Source organism: Psammomys obesus, unplaced genomic scaffold, assembly GCF_907164565.1.
Source record: "Psammomys obesus unplaced genomic scaffold, mPsaObe1.curated_primary_1811, whole genome shotgun sequence".
Classification (NCBI taxonomy): Eukaryota; Metazoa; Chordata; class Mammalia; order Rodentia; family Muridae; genus Psammomys; species Psammomys obesus.
Window position 1 is genome coordinate 234,529 of NW_026596466.1, and position 18,732 is coordinate 253,260.

At 50.8% G+C, this 18,732-nt stretch overlaps 1 protein-coding gene across 12 annotated transcripts in view; it reads right to left on the reverse strand.

Annotated features, from left to right (window-relative positions):
• Positions 1 to 2,573: 2,573 nt before the first annotated feature.
• Trrap (transformation/transcription domain associated protein) overlaps positions 2,574 to 18,732 on the reverse strand; it is a 93,564-nt gene continuing 77,405 nt past the window's right edge. For 5 of the 12 annotated variants that reach the window (XM_055598526.1, XM_055598523.1, XM_055598524.1 and 2 more), the window contains 11 exons: positions 17,793 to 17,957; positions 16,789 to 16,879; positions 15,722 to 15,921; positions 14,707 to 14,968; positions 12,245 to 12,470; positions 11,174 to 11,391; positions 8,707 to 8,891; positions 8,201 to 8,278; positions 5,324 to 5,527; positions 5,043 to 5,237; positions 2,574 to 3,688 (listed from right to left, as the gene is read on the reverse strand). In XM_055598526.1, the coding sequence (XP_055454501.1) occupies positions 3,404 to 3,688; positions 5,043 to 5,237; positions 5,324 to 5,527; positions 8,201 to 8,278; positions 8,707 to 8,891; positions 11,174 to 11,391; positions 12,245 to 12,470; positions 14,707 to 14,968; positions 15,722 to 15,921; positions 16,789 to 16,879; positions 17,793 to 17,957 (2,109 nt within the window). In that variant the 3' untranslated portion in view covers positions 2,574 to 3,403. The remainder of the gene's footprint in view (positions 3,689 to 5,042; positions 5,238 to 5,323; positions 5,528 to 8,200; positions 8,279 to 8,706; positions 8,892 to 11,173; positions 11,392 to 12,244; positions 12,471 to 14,706; positions 14,969 to 15,721; positions 15,922 to 16,788; positions 16,880 to 17,792; positions 17,958 to 18,732) is intronic. The other 7 variants (XM_055598528.1, XM_055598527.1, XM_055598530.1 and 4 more) reach the window with 3 other exon arrangements.

An 18,732-nucleotide genomic window follows, 5' to 3' on the forward strand; every position in this document is an offset into this window, starting at 1 on the left:
AACAGGGAATTTATGGCCACTGGTACTACCTCACAAGACCTTCAGCTTGAGACAGGACAGTAGAAGCGGGAAGCTGTGTAAAAATGCAACTCTCCAGCGAAGACCAGCATGTGCTCAAACAAACCAAGCCCTGCCAGGCAAGAGCTCTACCGCCAAGATGCAACCCTAACCTAACCCACAATACATTTCTTTTCAAGGGCACCTGAAATACCTCTTGGGGTTAACCAGATGTCTGGCCACGAAACAAATCTAAATCTTACAAGGCTGAAGGCAGGGGCTGCACAGTGCAATTAACACTTCCTGCCAAGTCTGACAACTTGAGTTCCATTCCCAGGTCCCACAAGGTGGAAGCAGAGAACCGTTTCCTGAAAGTCGTTCTCTGACCTCCACATGTGCTGCACGGCCCCACACGCTTACGTCCTAGCATGTTTCCCAATCATGGGAAAAATCTAGAAACCAACCATCAACCATAGAGGAAAAACTGAAAAACTCACAAGATGAAAATTACACAGCAAATGACTTAGGGTTTGAATGTGAGAAAACAGTCAGGCTTAGATGGATGGGAACTACAAGAGACCCGGTTCACACACACACAAACATACCATCAGTTGATTGTCGGGTTGCCAAGACTCCTTCAAACCGAATAATCACCAGCAAATAGTGCTGAAGTACAACAAACATGTAAACAAATTAAGCTGCACACTTACCTTACACCATATGCACGTGTTAACTCAAGAAGGGCCAGAATTACAAACCACACCAAAATTAAATACTTATTCTCAGAATGTGGAGGCTGAGGCAGAAGGACTCCTTCAAGTTTAAGATCAGCCTGGGTGACCACACAGTAAGTTCCAGGCCAGCCCAAGCTGGAGCAAAACCCCATCTTAACAAAGCAATAGAGGGCTTGGACAGGACTGGAGTAGAGTACTTTCCTAGAATGCACAGCGCTCTGGGTCTGATGCCATGCTATTGCATGCATTTGGTCCCAGCACTAGGGAGGTGGAGGCAGATGATCAGAACTTAAGATTCCCCTCAGCTACCAGACACCAGCCTGGGATATACAGGGTTCTGTCTTTAAAAACCAAAACAAACAAAAACAGAACTCTTAAGACACACACACTCACAAACACACAAACCCAAAGATTTTAACTTACCTCAAAATGGTAGCCATCTATAAATGGGCACCTACCATCTGAACAGGCAGCCTTGAGCACAGTTCCAGACATCACTACCACAGTGGGCTGAGAACACCGCGGCTTATGTCACCACCGCATCCTGGGTCTCCTGTCGTGGGGCCCTAGCCTTTCCCAGTCTGGAACAGTTGTTGGGTGTTGACTAGGAAAAGACCCCTTCTTGTCCTGGCCACTGCTGTTAAGGTTGGTTGGTTGTTGCCAGTAAGCAGGAGCAGTTCCGTGGGGATGGCATGGCTGAGCCTGGAAGGGGAACTTGGACTTCTTCCCCACTGGCAGCACTGACTTTAGACTGGCTTGCCAAGGCGAAACTCAAGGGCTGCTTTACTGCTCAAGATTGTGTAGCAGGATGGCCTGGAGGTCATCGGCCACCAACTACCACCATTCCAGCATCTAAGACACCTTCTCACAAAGGGGGCAATTCTCAGGGCGCTGAGGGACATAGCTGACCGACCGTGAGAACAAGCAGTAGCGTCAGATGGATACCGCCTGGCCCCTCGACCTCAGTCTGTAAACCAGGGTGCAGGATGGCGTTCGGCTGGTTCAAGTCCCATTCCACTTGTTCCAGGATTGGCTCAGGGGCCTCGAGGGGGCTCCTCGCCCTCTCTGAGCAGGCAATTCCTTTTCTGTCAAGTGTAGAGCCATCGCTCTCCCTCAACTGGCAGCTCATTTAGGCCAAGGACTGGGGGTATCTAGTAAGGCTACCGGTGCCAACCAGACATGAAGGAACTTGTAGCCAGGTCACATTCTAGCAGTATGCTGGATGTACAGCTGGTTTCCTCTTAGGAAGGAGCCAGGAGGCTGCAATCCTCAGCCTTGACTTCTCAGACTAGGGTAAGCTTAGCTTCAGGACATGGGTCTATGCGAGCTGCGGACAAAGGGAAGACGGATGAGAATCCAGAGCAACGGGGTTGTGGTGGTCCATGCCATGTGTCAGAGGCAGCTGTGGAGAGTCCTTGTAGACAGTTGGCACCTGCCTTCAGGCTTGGATGGAGCCTATGTTTAAGTAGGGCGGCACATCCTGTAGCATGCCGATGTCATAGCCAAGAGCTTAGGACTGTCTCAGGTTCAGCTGGACTTTGATTCCTGGCCGTGGTTGAGACTAAACAGATAATGAGCGCCAGCCAGCCGTGCCTCCAACAGCGTTCATATACACGGTTACAGACAGCAGGCTGAAGATGGACAGCCCAGGCACACTGCCGACGTCCGCACTGGCCTTCCCGCCACCGCGGCTTTAAACAGGCTAGTTTGCTTCTGACCCACCTGTGAGCATGGGCACTGTGTGTGCCACAGCCCACTCTGTCCAGGAGGGGCCAGCAGATGCACAGGTAGAAGAGACACTACACAGAAAGAGATGCTAACACAAAAATAAGGGACAACAAATACTTTTATAAAATATTTATTCTAAAAAAAACCACACTGTACAAATTTAGCTAGAAGGTTCTCAATGCTCAGATTTATAAAAATGTCAACATAACAGACTAAAGGGGACAAACTTAAACTGCTTTCTTTTCAAATTAGGAAGAAAAAACAAAATGATTTTCTTGTTTTTTTCTTTCTTTTTTTTTTTCCTGGTACAATGATAGTAAATTTCTAAAAGATATCCAGCAAGCCAGCAGTAAAAAGTGCAAGGTTGGCCTTCTGGCCTCCACAGTTCCATTTCTGCCCAGCTGAAATGGAATCCGATGAGGCCAAGGGCAGCTTTCTCCTGCGGGCAACTCGGGCTCACTGAGCCACATGGTCAGACTTAGCGAGACTTCCAAAGCAGCGATGGACAGCGTGAAAATCTGTGCTCAGAGAAGAAAGCCTGTCTGCTCCTGATTCCCGTTTCTAACACTGTGGACTTCCTGGACCCCGCCGAAGGCTGTGCACAGTGCACAGCTGCTCTGAGGTGTAGTTTTTGGAAGTTAAGGGGTATAGCGGTATCTGCCCTTCACACCGAGGACGGAATAGCACAAGAGGAAACCCCAGCCCGGGAGTCCCTAAGTTAAAACGCATCTCAGAAGCTGCTTAGCTCGGCTCTGCCATCTCTATGGCCTGGCCACCCTTGTGTACAGGGGACCCCTCTGGGACTAATCTCAAACTCTTCCACACACAAACTACTGGGAAAGTAACTGTATAAAGTGGGTAACAAGGCTGAGAGAGGTCTCAACAGCCAGGGGCTCAGTGGCTGAGAGGCACATTTCACATTCTGGGCGGAGTGATAGCTGAGGTCACAGCCACGGGTGCCAGGCAGGGTCCATGCGACACAGGTTGTCCAGGCTGTTGGCAGCAGCCACTAGGGTGTTCACCTTGCTCTCCCCACCGTCAAACTGGGCCAAGTTGTGCAGGCGGGTCATGATGGCAGTGACGGCTTTCTGAACCAGGGAGACCAGCTGCTGGCTGTCCATGTTCTCAGGCTGGCCAGCAGCTGACAGCGGAGAGGAAGTGTCCTCCTGGGTCTTTTTGTGCCAAGCGATGATCTCATCCCGGAGTACAGTTTTCAGAATGCCATCCACCTGCACGAAGGAGAAGGGGAAATGACTGTGTCCCACCAGGGGGTGACTGGGGCAGCTTCAGGTGTAGCTAACATGAGCACCCCCAGGCTGCCACCTAGCGGCTGGACAAAGCACCTGTTTTCTGACAGCATGCTGGGATAATCGGATGAGAATCCACGGAAATGTAGCCAGTGTCCTGGGCACAGGGAGGACACCAAAAATGGCAGGCTTGAATGCTGTGTCCTGACACTGTGCTCAGAGCAGAAAGCCCCACGCTTGCCAAGGGGCTGAGAGCATCTTGGTGAGGCAGGCAAGTAGAGGACAAATAAATCAGCTCTGGCTTGGCTTGAGCTCCACACACCCCTCTCCAAACAAGGCCTTGTATCATTTACCTATAGCTCCCTAGCAACCCTTAATAAGCCCCATTTTGTAGTAAACACATCCTGGAACCTATCTGAGAAATTAGGGATGCCAGGCTGATGTGGTCCAGACTGGTTTTAGGTGCGTGTGCAATAGAACAAACTGTCCTCTGAGTTAACTCCTAGGGGGGAAAAATACACTATTTACTAGTTTATACCCAAGAATGATGGCATTCGTGAGCAGTCAACTGAGGCTTAAATAACTCAAGGTTGTCTGTCAATCAAAACAAAAACTACCTATATTTCACACCCTCAGAAGCCAATTCTTCTTCTTCTTCTTGCTTCCAGTATCTGCTCCACACTGGCACCTTATCTTTGAATATCTCTTGTTATTTGCCTGCTTGTTAATTATTTATTTTTAAATATTTTAGATTAATTTTATTTTATGCATGTGAATGTTTTTGCCTGCAACATTTATGCATACCATATAAGTCAGAAGAGGACATCAGAGTCTCTAGAACTGGAGTTACAGACTGTTGTGAACCACCATGTGGGTGTTGGGAATTGAACCAGGACCCTGCAAAAGCAACTAGAGCTCTTAACCACAGAGCCATTTCTGTAGGCCCCATCATCTGTGGCAGCAACCATTGCTACTACCAGTACCTTGCATATCCCTAGATGTTTGTGTCTGCTTGGGCCTCATTCCAGCCCTATGGAAGGCAGGCAGCAAGCCAGAAAATACTTCAGCCTTTCATGCCAGGAAGATGTGTAAGATGGAGTCCCGGAAGTTGCCATAGGGAACCAACAAGCAGTGGACCAACTGAGGACTCTAGATTCCTTTTGGCAAAGTGCCTTCCCTTTCTGCATATCTTTAGATAATGAACATTCCAAACCTTCTCCAGATACTCCATCCTAACACCTCCCTTCTTGTTCGTAGGCCTCGAGCACCGCTGAGATCCCGGGTGGATTTAAAAAAAATCAGCCCACACTTTTCACAGGAAGATGCTGAGACCCACCTTGAAGTTTGGCTGGGCAAAGCACCGTGCAACAGCAATCATGGAGGCAGTCAACGGGCCGGAGACACCAATGGTGGTCAGGAACTCAGATATGTTGGGTGTGAGGCGGAAAGGGACCGGACGGTTGGCATCTAAGTCCCCAGTTGCATCGTTTATGTCAAATCGGAAGTAAGCAACATTCAGCTTGCCTGTGTCCTGCATTTCAGAGGGAGACATTTTTAAGGTTCACATCAGCAGGACAGAGGAGTCACAGCAGGGTCTGGCTGTTGACAGCAAGTTACCTGAGCGATCTGTAACATCTCAGGGTTAAGTCTATTTAGATGCAGGACGAACTCTGCAAAGCCAATGAGCGCCAGCTGGATGGTCAACATCTTCCGGAAGGTCCAGTAGTCCGTAGCGTTGGGGAAGGTGTGCAGGGCCCACTCCTTCAGCATGCTTCGGGGGACCATGTTGCTCTGGACCTCTTTGAGAATGTCTCGGAGGACCTGGAACACACCACTATGTGACTCTTTGCCCACATCTCCCAGCAGATGAAAAGCTCTCATGTTGCAACTGCTGATTTACTTAGCATCTGACTGACCGCTGCAGACCACGCTTCCCGCAGGGCTGAGTACCCACCGCCAGTGTGACTATCTGAACGGAAGCCACGGCTGTGCTGTGCGGAACACGCCTGTCAAGGTCACCACACAAAACTACCTTCACCTTGCTGCCTCCCAACACAAGAGCCAGCTAACCAAAGAGACAAAGGATAGCTGGCTACCAACATCCTCTCTAGATCTAGACAGAGAAGTGTCGCCGACCCAACAGCTAACCCCAAATGAGAGCAGACACGTGCATGACCTCAGGTCTGTCCTGCAAGACACCAAATCTCAGGAACTTAGAGACAGCTTTAGCCCAACCGAGGAAGGACAAAACTACTTTTTCCAGGTCTCTGGAAACTGAAGCCTCTAACAGCCAGATGAGTTCTCTAGGAACGGCAGGCTGAGTCCGGGCAAGCGCAGCACGCCTGGTGGCAACCTTATGTCTTTCTTCCTACCTCCATAGCGGCCAGGACTGCTAGCCCTCATCCCTAGAGTTGCCCCCGACCTGATCTACCTGTCAGCATCCTACGGAAAACCCGACTAACAAGGTCTGTCCCTGTCTCAATGAAGCTCTCTCAGCGATGACAGTGCTCACTGAAACAGCTGATGGTAACTGTCAATACTGCAGGTGCCAGATGCCACACCACAGCTGGAGCCCTCAAGAGCCTGGCCAGACAGAAAAGTGGGTGCAGGAGATGGGGTGGCAGAGGCAGCAGCTTTGACAGCTCCAGCACATTCCCGGAACCTAGAAGGTCAAGCGCACTTGACTGTATGTGTCCCTAAAGCTCTGCCACAGCAGAAGTGAGGGCAAAGGCAAAGCTACAGATCGTTGGGTCATGCTGCTGGCATGCCTCCAGACAAGACACCATTGAAACAGACATGAAGCGTGTCGGTTCAAACATCTAAAACACTGTCAACTCAAGAGCTGGGGTGGTGGTTTAGTGGTAGAGAGCTTGCCTACCGTACCTAAGGTCTTTGGCTCAGTCCCGCAGCACCGACAAAATGCACACACTCGTGCAAGCACACCATCTACTGACAACCAGTTGACTTTAATGGCTACATGTGACAGAAGAAGAGGCTTCACAGAGTGAGCTCTTACTGTGTCGTCTGAGAATGCCCGGCACTCGCTACAAAAAGACAAACCGGGAGACGGCTCAACATCAGGGTATTCTCATAGAGCACCTAGGTTGGGCTGCCAGCACCCACATGGCTGCTCACAACTTTATGTAACCCCAGTTCCAGGGGATCGGCCACCCTTGCTGACCTCCATAGGCACCAGACACGCAGATGGTGCACGCACATGCATGCGGGCACAACACCCATATGTGTAAAAATGGATATTTAAAAAAGACAAATTGTCCAAATTAAAAATGGGCAGAGAACTGAACAGGTATCTTGCAAGGAAAAAAAAGACAAATAGCCAGTAACAGAGAAAGCCTCTTGTCATCACTGGGCGGAATTACAGTGATGTGGTCAGGATGAGCACTGCATGCCTTCCAGGGTGGCTCTCGTTAAAATAAGCGCTGAGGTCACAGGGGGCCTGGGACACACACTGCAGGCACTGTGGAATATAGCTCACTGAAATTTTAAACATGGAGTTACCAATCAACCAAGGAGTTCTACATCCGGTGTAAAGATATATATACATTCCAAAGAAATGAACACATGTTCACACAGACAGGTGTGACAATGTCCACAGTATTTCTCATTCTATAACCAGAGTAAACCATCCAGAAACCCATCAACCGACAAACTAAAACCACTGTGTTCATACACCAGAATATAATGTGACAATGAAAAAGGAATAGAGTGCTGACACAGGCCAACAGAGTGGATTAAAATCATCACACACGAGAATTCAAAAGCTCTAGTTCTGTTCACGCCGCACCAAGAACCTGCGGTCCACCTGGAGAGAGATGATGAGTAGTCAGTGATGGCCATACAGAGAGAATCAGCTACAGTCACCCAATGCCTTCAAGGATGGCTTTCACAGCACGTGAATTTTATCTCAATAAAAATGCTACTAAAACCACGGAAATGGAGCGAAGTTACCACAGGCCAACCGGATGCGGAGAGGAGCCTGAGGGGCCGGGAGTCACTTAGTGGGTCGGTGTCCCTACTCAGGCAGTGCTCGTAAAATGGACAACCCCACTCCTCCGGTTACTGGTGAAGCGCACAGCTTTAGCTAATGGCTTCCTCTGTTAGACAGAATCATGGCCTCTCCCAGGAACACCTCATGTCTGCCCAAGAGGGCACAGAATGACCAAGCTGGGACCTGGCTATAAAACACCCAATTCTCAAAGGAGGCCCCAGTTCTGTCCAGAAGCCTGTGAGCTATCAGGAATTTGCTCCCTCTGCCTGAAGAGGCGGGGAGCTGCCGCAGACCCTGCAGCCAGGACCACCTAAGCTCTCCCGCCTCAGGAGGTGGAAACCAAGCCCTGTGGGCTCCAGCCTCCGAAATAAAGCCCAATGTTGCAGGACCCAGAGAAACTACAATGAGCCCCGGGCAATACAGGGCAGGTCATGGCTTCCACCCCGTGGCCTCTCCTGGTAATGCACAGAAGGACCCCGTGGCACCTGGGGAGGGGCCAAAACAGCTGCCTCTTGCCGCTCCACACAACCCTGGACAAAATCTTCCCAGCCAAGGGCAGGAATCTGCAAATAAGGAGAGGGCCCGCTGTCACTCTGGGAGCACACACTGTCTGGGACTCCTGTGGCCCACTCGCTGCTCCTGCCCCAGGCAACCCCAACAGCTGGGTCCCAAAGGTTGTGCTTGGTCACATTTTGCATTTCAGAGACCCCACAGGGGCTAGCTGTGTTTTACCCGAGCCATTGGCTGCCGAGTGAGCATGCCGGCTACTGGTGTCTGAAGTCCATTTCTGAGCTTTTCTTTAAGTGCGGGGCGGGGGACAATGAACTCTCCGAGGTCAGAAACCTCACCACAAACCCCCTGCAGTAGATGGCCCTCAGCCATCTGACCTCGACCATCTCATGAGAAGTGAGGAGTCCCTCGAGGAACATCCCACCGCAACCAAGCGGCATGGACGGAGGGCCCGGGCAGTAGCTGGCCTCCTGCCTGGTACCTGGTGGCTGGCCTGGGTTCCCCGTGCCTGCACTGTGGCCAGCCTGTCATAGTAACGGGAGATGGGGTTGTCGTGCTCGATGCCTTTCTTGGCACAGCGCTGCTTGTAGATCTCCACCAGAGAAAGCGAAGAGGGGTTGTCTTCCACGAGGCGCATCTGCGGGGACACGGCAACAACCCGAGGAACTGAGGAAGGAAAGGAGGCCGAGTGAGGGATGGCGAGCAGGTCAGCACTCAGCCCCCCTCTCCCGCCACCAGCTCAGGGCACAGATAGAGCTGGAAGAGCCCACACCACATCTACTCAGCAGACGCAGTGAAGCACCCCTGCAGGGTGGTGAGGGCTGAATCCTCACTGGGTGCTCCAGACATCCATTAGCAGGACTCTGCCCACACGCACTCCTCAGAGGCCTTCCCTAGCTGGACCCGCCCTGGCTCTTCGGCACCTGTTTCCTTTGTCTACCTGCAATAGACATGCAGGCTCTGTCTCTGCAGTCAGGTAACTGACACTGCTCTGTAACCTGAGGCTCAGGGATGGACTCCGCGCATACAGAAGTCCAGTGCTCTGCTCCCATGACTATCACAGCGTTGAGGAGTGTCTTCTTGAGCAGTGTGTATTTTGGGATGGCCTCTGTCATGGCCAAACTCCTGAGCTCCAGCTGGGAACCACCTAGCAGGTGGACATATACATACCACCTGCCACCTCTGCACCACAGCTGCCTGTGACACAGCTGTGGAAGCCACCTGACTTCAGGTTCTTTATCCCCACGGAGCCAGGTCATTGATTAAACAAGGTAATATCTAGAATGCCATTTTAAGGAATAAACAGATTCTGCTGAAGTCAGCTGGAGGGAGCCGAAACTGACTTTCTGGCCCTGGCAAACCTGGCACACCCTGTTCTGGCTGGCGAACCCTCAGCATGGGGTAGTGTCAGTGGGATGTACCACAGCTGCTTGGTTTCCTAATGAACAGAGTAATCCGAGAAGACCACAGCTAAACCGCAGCTGCTAGCTTGCTGCGCCGGCTTCCCTCCATGCGAAATTCCCATGATTCCAAGATACAACCTGGACTTATTACTGACCAGTGATGGGAAGAAGCACAAATCATGGCTCATGCATGCTACAGTGCACACAGCTCTCTGACACATGACAAACTTCTTCAGAGGTCTTTGGTAGTTCTTTCAAAAGATTTATTTTAGCTGGACATGATGATACACGTCTTTAAACCTAGCAATAGGGAGGCAGAGGCTCTCTGTCTCTTGAGTTTGAGGCCAGCTTGGCCTACATCGTATGTTTCTGAACACCCACAAGGCTACATAGTGAGCCCCTATCTCAAAACAAACAAAGTGACTCCTAAAAAAAAATTCATTTTTATCTTACTCATTTTTAATTTTTGTTGTTGTTGTTGTTTTTTAAGCCAGGGCTTTTCTGTGCAGCCTTGGCTGTCCTGGATTCACTTTGTAGCCTTGAATTCACAGCAATCCACTTGCCCCTGCCTTCCTGAGTGCTGGGATTAAAGGTGTGCGCCACCGTGGCCAGTTTCATTTTTGAATTTTTAAAAAGATTTCCTTTTCATATGTGTGTATTTTACTTAAATATGTATGTGTGTGCACTATGAGAATGCCTGGTTCTCACAGAGACTGGATAGTGTTACAGATGGTTGTGGGCCACCACTCAGATGCTGGGAAACAAACCCAGTCCTCTGTAAAAGCAGCCAGCATTCTTACATGCTGCGCCATCTCTCTGGTCCCGCATGTCTATTTTTAATCATATGTACAATTGTAACGGTGTGCCCGTGAGTGCAGCTGCCCACAGAGTCCAGGAGAGGGAGTCATATCCTTACAATTGGAGCGACTGGCTGAGGGTGCTGGAAACTGAGCTCCTGTGGTCTTGCACTCTGAGCCATCTTCTCCCACCTTCAACTACTGACTTTGAGACAGTAAAAGTTGTCTGTTTGTCAAAATATGTTAGGCTAAGCTAGGCCTCTTAATCCCAGTAGTTGGGAGGCAGAGGCAGGCCGATCTCTGAGTTGAGGCCAGTCTTGTCTACATAGGGAATTCCAGGCAAAAGGCTGTCTCAAAAAGCCAAAAACCAAAAGGATGTAGGGGGGTGTTGGTTACATCTTTGCTGTTAGAAGAAAGTTCCCTGTAGGACTTGCGAACAGGCATTGCAGGGCTTCCAACTTCAGAGATCACACAGCAAAATGCCAGCCTCGGTGTGGAGAGTGCCATCAGGGCCACCTGATAACGTCACACACTGCTCTCGGGTTAGCCCCGAGTCAAGGCAACCCCACACAGGGCCACAGCCCCCAAACTAGACTGCAGGGCTGGTCACAGGAAGGAGAGCCCGAGTGTGCACTCTTACCCCACAGGGAGAGACCCTCGGGGACAGAGCATGCCAGCTGCTGCCCCTCAAAGCGTCCCATCAGCCAGTGGCCTGAGCTGCCCTGTCCCTGAGGCGTGGCTCTCATACCTGTGAAGAACAAGTGCCTCTTGGTGGTCTCCTTCCTCTTCTCCAGGCAAGGGTTCAGCAGGCGGAGTAGCTGCAGCACGCGCTCCTCCCGACGCGACTCGGTGAGGCAGGCATCGTTCATGACCAGGTACGGGTAGATCTTGCCATTGTGTCCCCGGATGTAGAGCCTGCGGGCCGCTGTGTTGTGCTTCTGCACAATCTCCACTCTCGGCATAAAACTGCAAGAGTGACAGGGAGGAAAGCATGATGCACATCCTTCCTTGGGGAAACCAATGTTAAGAGCTGTCATACACAAGCAGGCCGGGTGTTCAGTGGCCCAGAGGTGCTGCGGTCATCTAGGATGTGTGGAGGGCTGACGGAAGACAGGGAGGAAAGGCAGGGCCAAGTTAGAAGTGAGAAACAAGGTGCATGTTGGCTGCTGGAGGCAGCCCTCCCAAGTGCTGCTCACATCGCAAGCTGGATTCAGCACGAGGAAATGCTACGGCCGACAACTCTGCCTTTGCTTTTATTTACTTATTTTGGTTTTTCCAAATTACATTTCTATTTTCATTTTGCATACATGGTGCCTTTATGTCAGAGCGGCTTCTCCTTCCACTATCTGGGTTCTAGGTAGAGAACTTGGATCATCAGTGGTGGTGGGCTTCTTAGTGAGCCATTCACTGGCCCTTTTTCTGTTGTTCTGAATGGGGTCTTACCAGACATGCTTGGCCTAGTACTTGCTGTGGAAGCCGAGTGGCCCTAACTCAGAACCATCATCCTGCTTTAGCACCCCTCGTCTTTAGCACCCAGGACTTACAGATGTGCAGCACACCCGGGTCTAGTTCTGCTTTTCTTATCACTTGTTAAGACTTAATAAATGCCTGGCATATTCAGTGTGCCAACTTCTGTGGAGATTCGGAAAAGGTCTCTGCAAATAAGCCTGGCCTTCTCTCAGGACATTAACCCTACAGTCAGCTCAGGTCCTGGAAGAAGCCAACAACGGCCCTGTATACCCCACCCCAAGGAACCAGCATAGGCAGCACCCCAAGGCCAGCCCAAAGCTCCTCTGCATGGTAGGCCCCGTGCGCTCACCGAGCGATCTTGATGTAGTAATGAGTTGGCTTAGGCATCAAAAACTCCCCAGGGATCTCCACTTCAGCTGTCTGAGCTGAGAAATTGCTCAAGAACCGACACTTTTCTTCTATGAGGAAGAACTTGGGAAGCTGCTTGGTTTTAGCCTCAAGGATTTTGATCCACTTTTTCAATTTAGAAATCAGATTATGAAGCTTCATGGATCCTGGGACACTGAAGTCAAAATCTGCAGAATAAAATAAGCGTGATTAAAACCAGCTGCAGGAGCCAAGTATAATACAGCTGGGTTGGTGAGAGTGTCTGCCGAGCATGTAGGAAGTCCTGGGTTCCATCCAGGAACAGGGCTGATGAGAAGGTGAAGAGAGACACTACTCCAGGCCTTTGGCTGTCCCAACGAACAGCCCCATACGAACAGCCCTATACTTCACTGCAGTATAAGCAGTCAGTTTCAGGCTAGTGAATGTATTGTGTTTTTTAGTGACATCTGCCTGGTTCACTACTGAACTTTTTAACGTGATGACCGAGGGAAGCACACATCCTGCCCGTGAGCTGCTATCACAGTGAGCACTATCACTGAATGCCTCGGAAGGGCTAGGGATGTAGCTCAGTGGTAGAGTGTCCAGCTCACAGCCCTGAAGCCAATCCTCAGCACACTAGGCTCTCTGAGGCTCAGCCCAGTTCAAGTGTGCACCAGTAACTCCCTTCCACTGCTGAGGTGGGGCGATGACAGCTACTCTACACTCTACCTCCTGAAGGGAAGCAGGTTTCCAGCTTGTGCATTAGCCATGAATACTCATGCGTACCTTACTACAGGAGGAGGCTGCCTGTTCTCCCTCGGTGGAGACAAGCTCATTACCTACACACAGGCACACCAGAAGTGAATGCAGGAGCAGGTCAACAGCAGGCTAGACTCTCATTCAACTTTGGCTGTGATCTAAGGAAACCCTGTGGTTTTCACTTTTTGAGCTTTTGGCTTTGTAGCTTTTACAAAGCTTCAGCCCATATCTAATTCTGTTTCGGACTATATTTGATGGAAGGATCTGACGTTTCAGATGAAGACACCAAGCCTTCGGATAAAAGTGGACTGGTTCTCCATGTCTTTAAGTAAAATGCTGTCTCATGTGCTTCCCACTTCACCAGGGTGATGGCATGGCAGACTGCAGAGGCGTGAACTTAGCTAACAGGAGCCAGATCCCCAGTGAAAAAGAGGGGAGAGCCCAAACTCTTTTTCTTTTTTTATTATTTATAGCTATAAATCTACATTTATATCTATATAAACCTATATTTGTAAATGTTTACATAAATCTGTACTTATATATTCATATAAATCTGTACTTCTATAGATTTATACAAATCTATACTTACAGATTTATGTAAGTCTGTGGGAGTGTAAGGTCTGTGTGTGAATGAACCACACCGACTGCAGGGACACCAGCCAGCACGCTTGCACAACCCCGGGTGGTTATTCACCATAGGTCTACCATGTGGAAGCCTCAGTAGGAGGCAGGCTGTGTTACCCTCAAGCACCTTGTAATTCATAAACAGGAGGCCAAGTGTTCCCAGACCACCGGTGAGGTGACAGGGTTACACTCTGCATGGCAGGTGGAGTCACGGTAGGCAGAGGCTGAAACCATAAAGCATCTTGCATAGGTATAGACACAACATACAGTTTTAACTGCATTATTTAAGGACAGTAAGGCTTTATAAATTACTTAAGTTTTGGGGTCTGGGTATAGCTTAGTTGAGTACTTAGCCACCTTGGGAGAGACAGAAAGTAATGTACTGAATGTTCCCCATGGCTTCAGTGTGTATCAGTGAATAAAGGATGTTTTCAGACAAGCACAAAACGGCTCACTTAATTTTAGAAGCTGAGGCAAATCTTGTTTCCATGTTTACAGGTCACTCCGACAGCTAAAGACATCTGTTTGGGGTAAGCTCCTCCGAATAGTATGTGAGGTGCTGTGGTGGTGAGGCTGCCTCCCACGAGGCAGGGAGAGGCCCAGGGAGGATCTGCTAGGTAAGAAAATGCCTCCACCTGAATCGGGGACAAATAATGGAAACAGTCCCCGTCATGCCACCTCGTCCCTGGCAAAGTCTGCGCCTACCTGTTGTTTTGAGCCCTGTACCCGAACCTTTAAAACCTCCACCTCAACTTACAGCCTTTCCCAGAGGGTCGGCAAAGGTTTGGCTGAAAACCTTGCCTTTTCTAACCCCTATCTCTGAAGGCCAAACTCTAGCCCTTCAGTGGAAAATAAGACATGAAGTCAGACTCTGACGGTCATGGCTTCCTTATGTTTTGAGTACTGAGACAGGGTCTCACTAGGTAGCTCTGGATGTCCTAGAACTCACAGAGAAGTGCCTGCCTCTGCCTCCAAGTGCTGGGATAAAGACACACACCACTGCATCCGGCCTGAGCTTATGTCTTAAGAAAGCCTAACTGGCGCGTCCAGTGCAAGGCACACCTGTGGTGAACTGGCCCTTCAGCTTCTGGAAGACGGGGTCCTGGGCTGTGGCTTGTGCCCGGCGGGCCAGAGACTCGGAGGCTGCACTGGAGAACATGGTTGAGACGTTGGACACATTCTCCAGGCCTACCCCGAAAGTGCTCACCAGCTTCTTGACAAAGTTAAGAGTGTGAGGGGTAATCTTGGCATCGGATACAGCACCGCTCTTTTCGAAGGCGACAGAGTAACACTTTGCCAGGCCCTGCTGGAGTTGCCTGAGCACCTAGAGGAGACAAAGGCCATCAGCCAGAGAACAGTGAGGGGGCCATGCTATGCTAGCCCCACGCGCCACAGGTCATTCTGCTTTTACCAACAGCTGGCACCCAGGGTTCCCTACAAACTCTCACAGAAACAAGGAGCTGGCCCAGAGCCGGCAGGAGAGGCTGGTCTACTTTACCCTCAGCTGAAGTGACTACCCTTAAGGAGGCAGCAGCGTTGAAAGAAGGGTGAGAGGGGTAACCTGTGTGCTGCTACCTCAGCCACAGCCACAGCCCCTCCCTCACACACAGTGGCCACTAGCAGCCAGTCAAAATGTGACTGAGGCCACAGAGGTTTGTTCTGCAGCAGAGAGTGGCCATCTTAATGTCATTTCCTTCTCATTATCACACAGAGCCCAGGCTGGCCCTTACCTTCCTGCTGGATGACCTTCCTGCCTCTTGAGTTCCAGGATTGCGGGAATGGACCATCATGGCTTACATTGGGGGGGATGAAACCCAGGGCTCTGCATATTCCCGGCAAGCACCCTACCTCCTGAGCTCTCACCACCTCAGCCCTCATGCCCTCCCCATACTTCAATGACTTGAAAAATGCACTGGTCTCCGGAGAACAACTATTCACCTGGTCCATGGTTACATCCAACTGTGAGCAGCTGGGCTGACCAGACACCCCATCCTGAACACAGCATGTCTGCAGACACTTCCGGTCCCATCCACTCCCTCTATGGGGAGGCAGCAGCTACAGAATCTGGTCCACCTACCTCTTCGTGCCAGTTCTCTCTGAACCAGACCATCTGGTCGACGATGCCTTCCAGGGAAGACAGGAGGGTGGGGTGAAGCTCCCGCTGCATGTGCATGATTCGGCTGCAGCGCCACATAGGCGCCGTTGCTCTTATGGGCCCTGGATCTGATGCAGAATGGGACTGGTTACCCACTGAACTGGGCTGCTGCTGTCCAGAATCTGAGAGCAACACACACAACGCCAACGTCAGCGCAAGACCCACTGATGCCAAGCTCAGAGCGCTACAGGACCCACTGGCCACAAGAACACCGGTTCCTGCCATTGTGGGACAAGACCTTTCTCCCCAGGGGCAGGGTGAAGATGCCCTGATTCTAAGAACAGCTGTCCTGCTTGACTGAGGAGCAGAGAGCACAGTAAGCTCTGCCCTGACTACAGGTGGTCCGAGGAAAAGCTGGTGTGTGCCAGCCAGCAGACTGCCTACCATCCGAGAGTCCAAGTAGGCAAGTGCCATGACTCCCTGAGCCCTGCATCATCTGCTGTCTGACAACAAACATTTGGAAAACCATTTCCCAACATATTCCTTGCTACTAAAATTCAAAGAACCTAAAAGCAGCTAAAAAATCTGGTCTACATACTTCATCCAGGAAGGCTAACCCCGACTCACATAATGACATTTTTAAAAATAGTCACTGTCTGAGAAACATGCTGCAGAACACTGCATGGCCAGCTTTCTGGCTTGAGTGCACTGTATTTAGTCGGGAACTAAGAAAATAACCTTAAGTTTAAGTGACCAAGCCAGATAGCTGAAGTGCAGTGGGCTCCACATGCCATGTAGGGAGGCTCTGGTGCCACATGAGGAGGCCATCTGGCCATGAGGCCCCCACACGGAGGCTGCCAGTCGGCCAGCCCCGTGAACGCCTGTCCCACCGTGGCAGGGAAGAACCACAAACTCTGCTCAGCTGTTGGGCATGGCTCTCTGGCCCTGTGTGGAGAGACTGAGCACAGGTGGGAGGGGGCAGAGGGCAGGGTCGGGGCGCCCCACAGACGGAGCCCTCTGGACGCCCGGCCGCCGCAGCTGAGACGTACCACTCTTGTAGCGCTCTCTCTGCTCTATCTTCAGGGTCAGGTACAGAGTGCGGATGGGGAAGTAGACGGCCTGTGGGTACACTCGTCCGACCTGCTCGGAGACAGCACAGCGTCACGGCATTGCTCCCCAATACAAGTTCTGGGGGGTGGGCAATTGGTGGGGAGATTAACTGTGTGCAAGCAGTGAACAGGTTTCTGTTGTGCATTTGGGTCAAAGAGGCCAGCACCAACATATGAAATAGCCTGCTCAGTTGTTTAAAACCCCAACAGAGCACATGCGTCTCGTTCTCATCAATTCTACCCAGCCACTATTCATGGAAGATACCACACCATTCCTGCCAGTAAATCCAAGGAGAGAAAGAAACACTGACCCCAGATCTTAGCCAATGAAAGATTACTGTGTACCTTTTAGTTGTGGTATTAGGCACAAGCATTCCAGGAATAAAGTGATGCCAATTAAACAACCCACCAAGGGCAACTTTGGTCTAGGTAACTGTAGGACTCAAAGAAACATGTACTGAAGAAGGCAGGCACCAACTCTACTATACTAGCTTCTGAGCAAGAAGAAGACACCCTATCTCTCACCCATACCCTTCCAGATGTGCCACAGAGGACCTGCCAAGGCCACAGGGCACGTGGCTCATGTATGCAGCTGCTGCATGGATGATGATAAGGCACACACTGAGGCAAGAGCCTGGCAGCTAAGCTCTAGGCTGAACGCCAGGGCTCAGGAGTATCGCCCGTGTGCTCTCAAGCAAAAACAAAGTCTTTTCCAGGAATTACAGGACCATCTCCATGCGGACAGAACCAACTAGAGAGGCACCGCCTGGTCTGCCGGGCACAGCCGGTGGCTGCTCACTCAGGAGGAGCTGGGAATTTAAAGTACCAGAGGCCTGGAGCATCGAAGCCTACTAACTACCCTACTGCCTAAAAGCCATCATCCCTCAGACGCCTACAGACACAGAGGAGGCTGGTCCCCAGGGCCCAGGCCTGGCCAACTCCACCTGGCTGATGAGGTTCAACAGCAGCTTGCCCTCAGAGCCCACCAGGCAGGTGAGCAGCTGCGGGATCCATGCCAGCCACTGGATGGGAGGCACACCAATGCAGTACTTGTCCACAGCATCCGCCAGCGTGTTTTTGTCATCATCAAAACTCAGAAGCCACAGCACCTAAGGCAGAGGACAAGTTTTAGTTATATGACAACTCTGAGAACCTCAAAAAAGGCTTTTCCCCAACCTTAAATGAAGTGGTGTTATGGCCACGAGGGACAATTAAACAAAGCTTAAAGTGCAACCATCTCACTCTAGTTTTTCTTTTTTTTATAATTTATTTAATTTTATTTTATATGCATTAGTGTGAAGGAGTCAGATCCGTTAGAATTAGCATTACAGACAGTTGTGAGCTGCCATGTAGGTGCTGGGAATTGAACCCAGGTCCTTTGGAAGAGCAGACAGTGCTCTTAACCACTGAGCCATCTCTCCAGCCCCTAGTTTTTCTTTTGATTTAACCTTGTCGACAATTGCTAAGTGATCCAACCTGGAGACCAGCAGTAGCTGCAGGAGACAACTGGCAGGCAACCTGCTTGTTCCTAGGTGTGCCTCACCCAAACAAAACAGATTTTTGAGAGACTAATTATCAGCAACCTGCACCAGGCAGACTGCATGCTGGTGCCCGCATCCTCCACTGTCCCAAGATGGGCCTCCAGAAGCTTCTGACTGTTAACTGCGCAGCAGGGTGATGCCGCAGCAGGGAAGGTTGGCAACTGGCTCAACTACCACGTGTGCTGATGTTCACTCCGAAGCTCATGCTCAAGCAGGGACTCGAAAGACCCGCAGGGAGTTTATTCAGACGTCTACTGCAAACCCTGATCCCAACTCTGCTGAGGCACAGCAGGGACAGCATGCAAGTGGGCGGAATCCAGGTCCCTCTGGCCTAGAAGGCTTT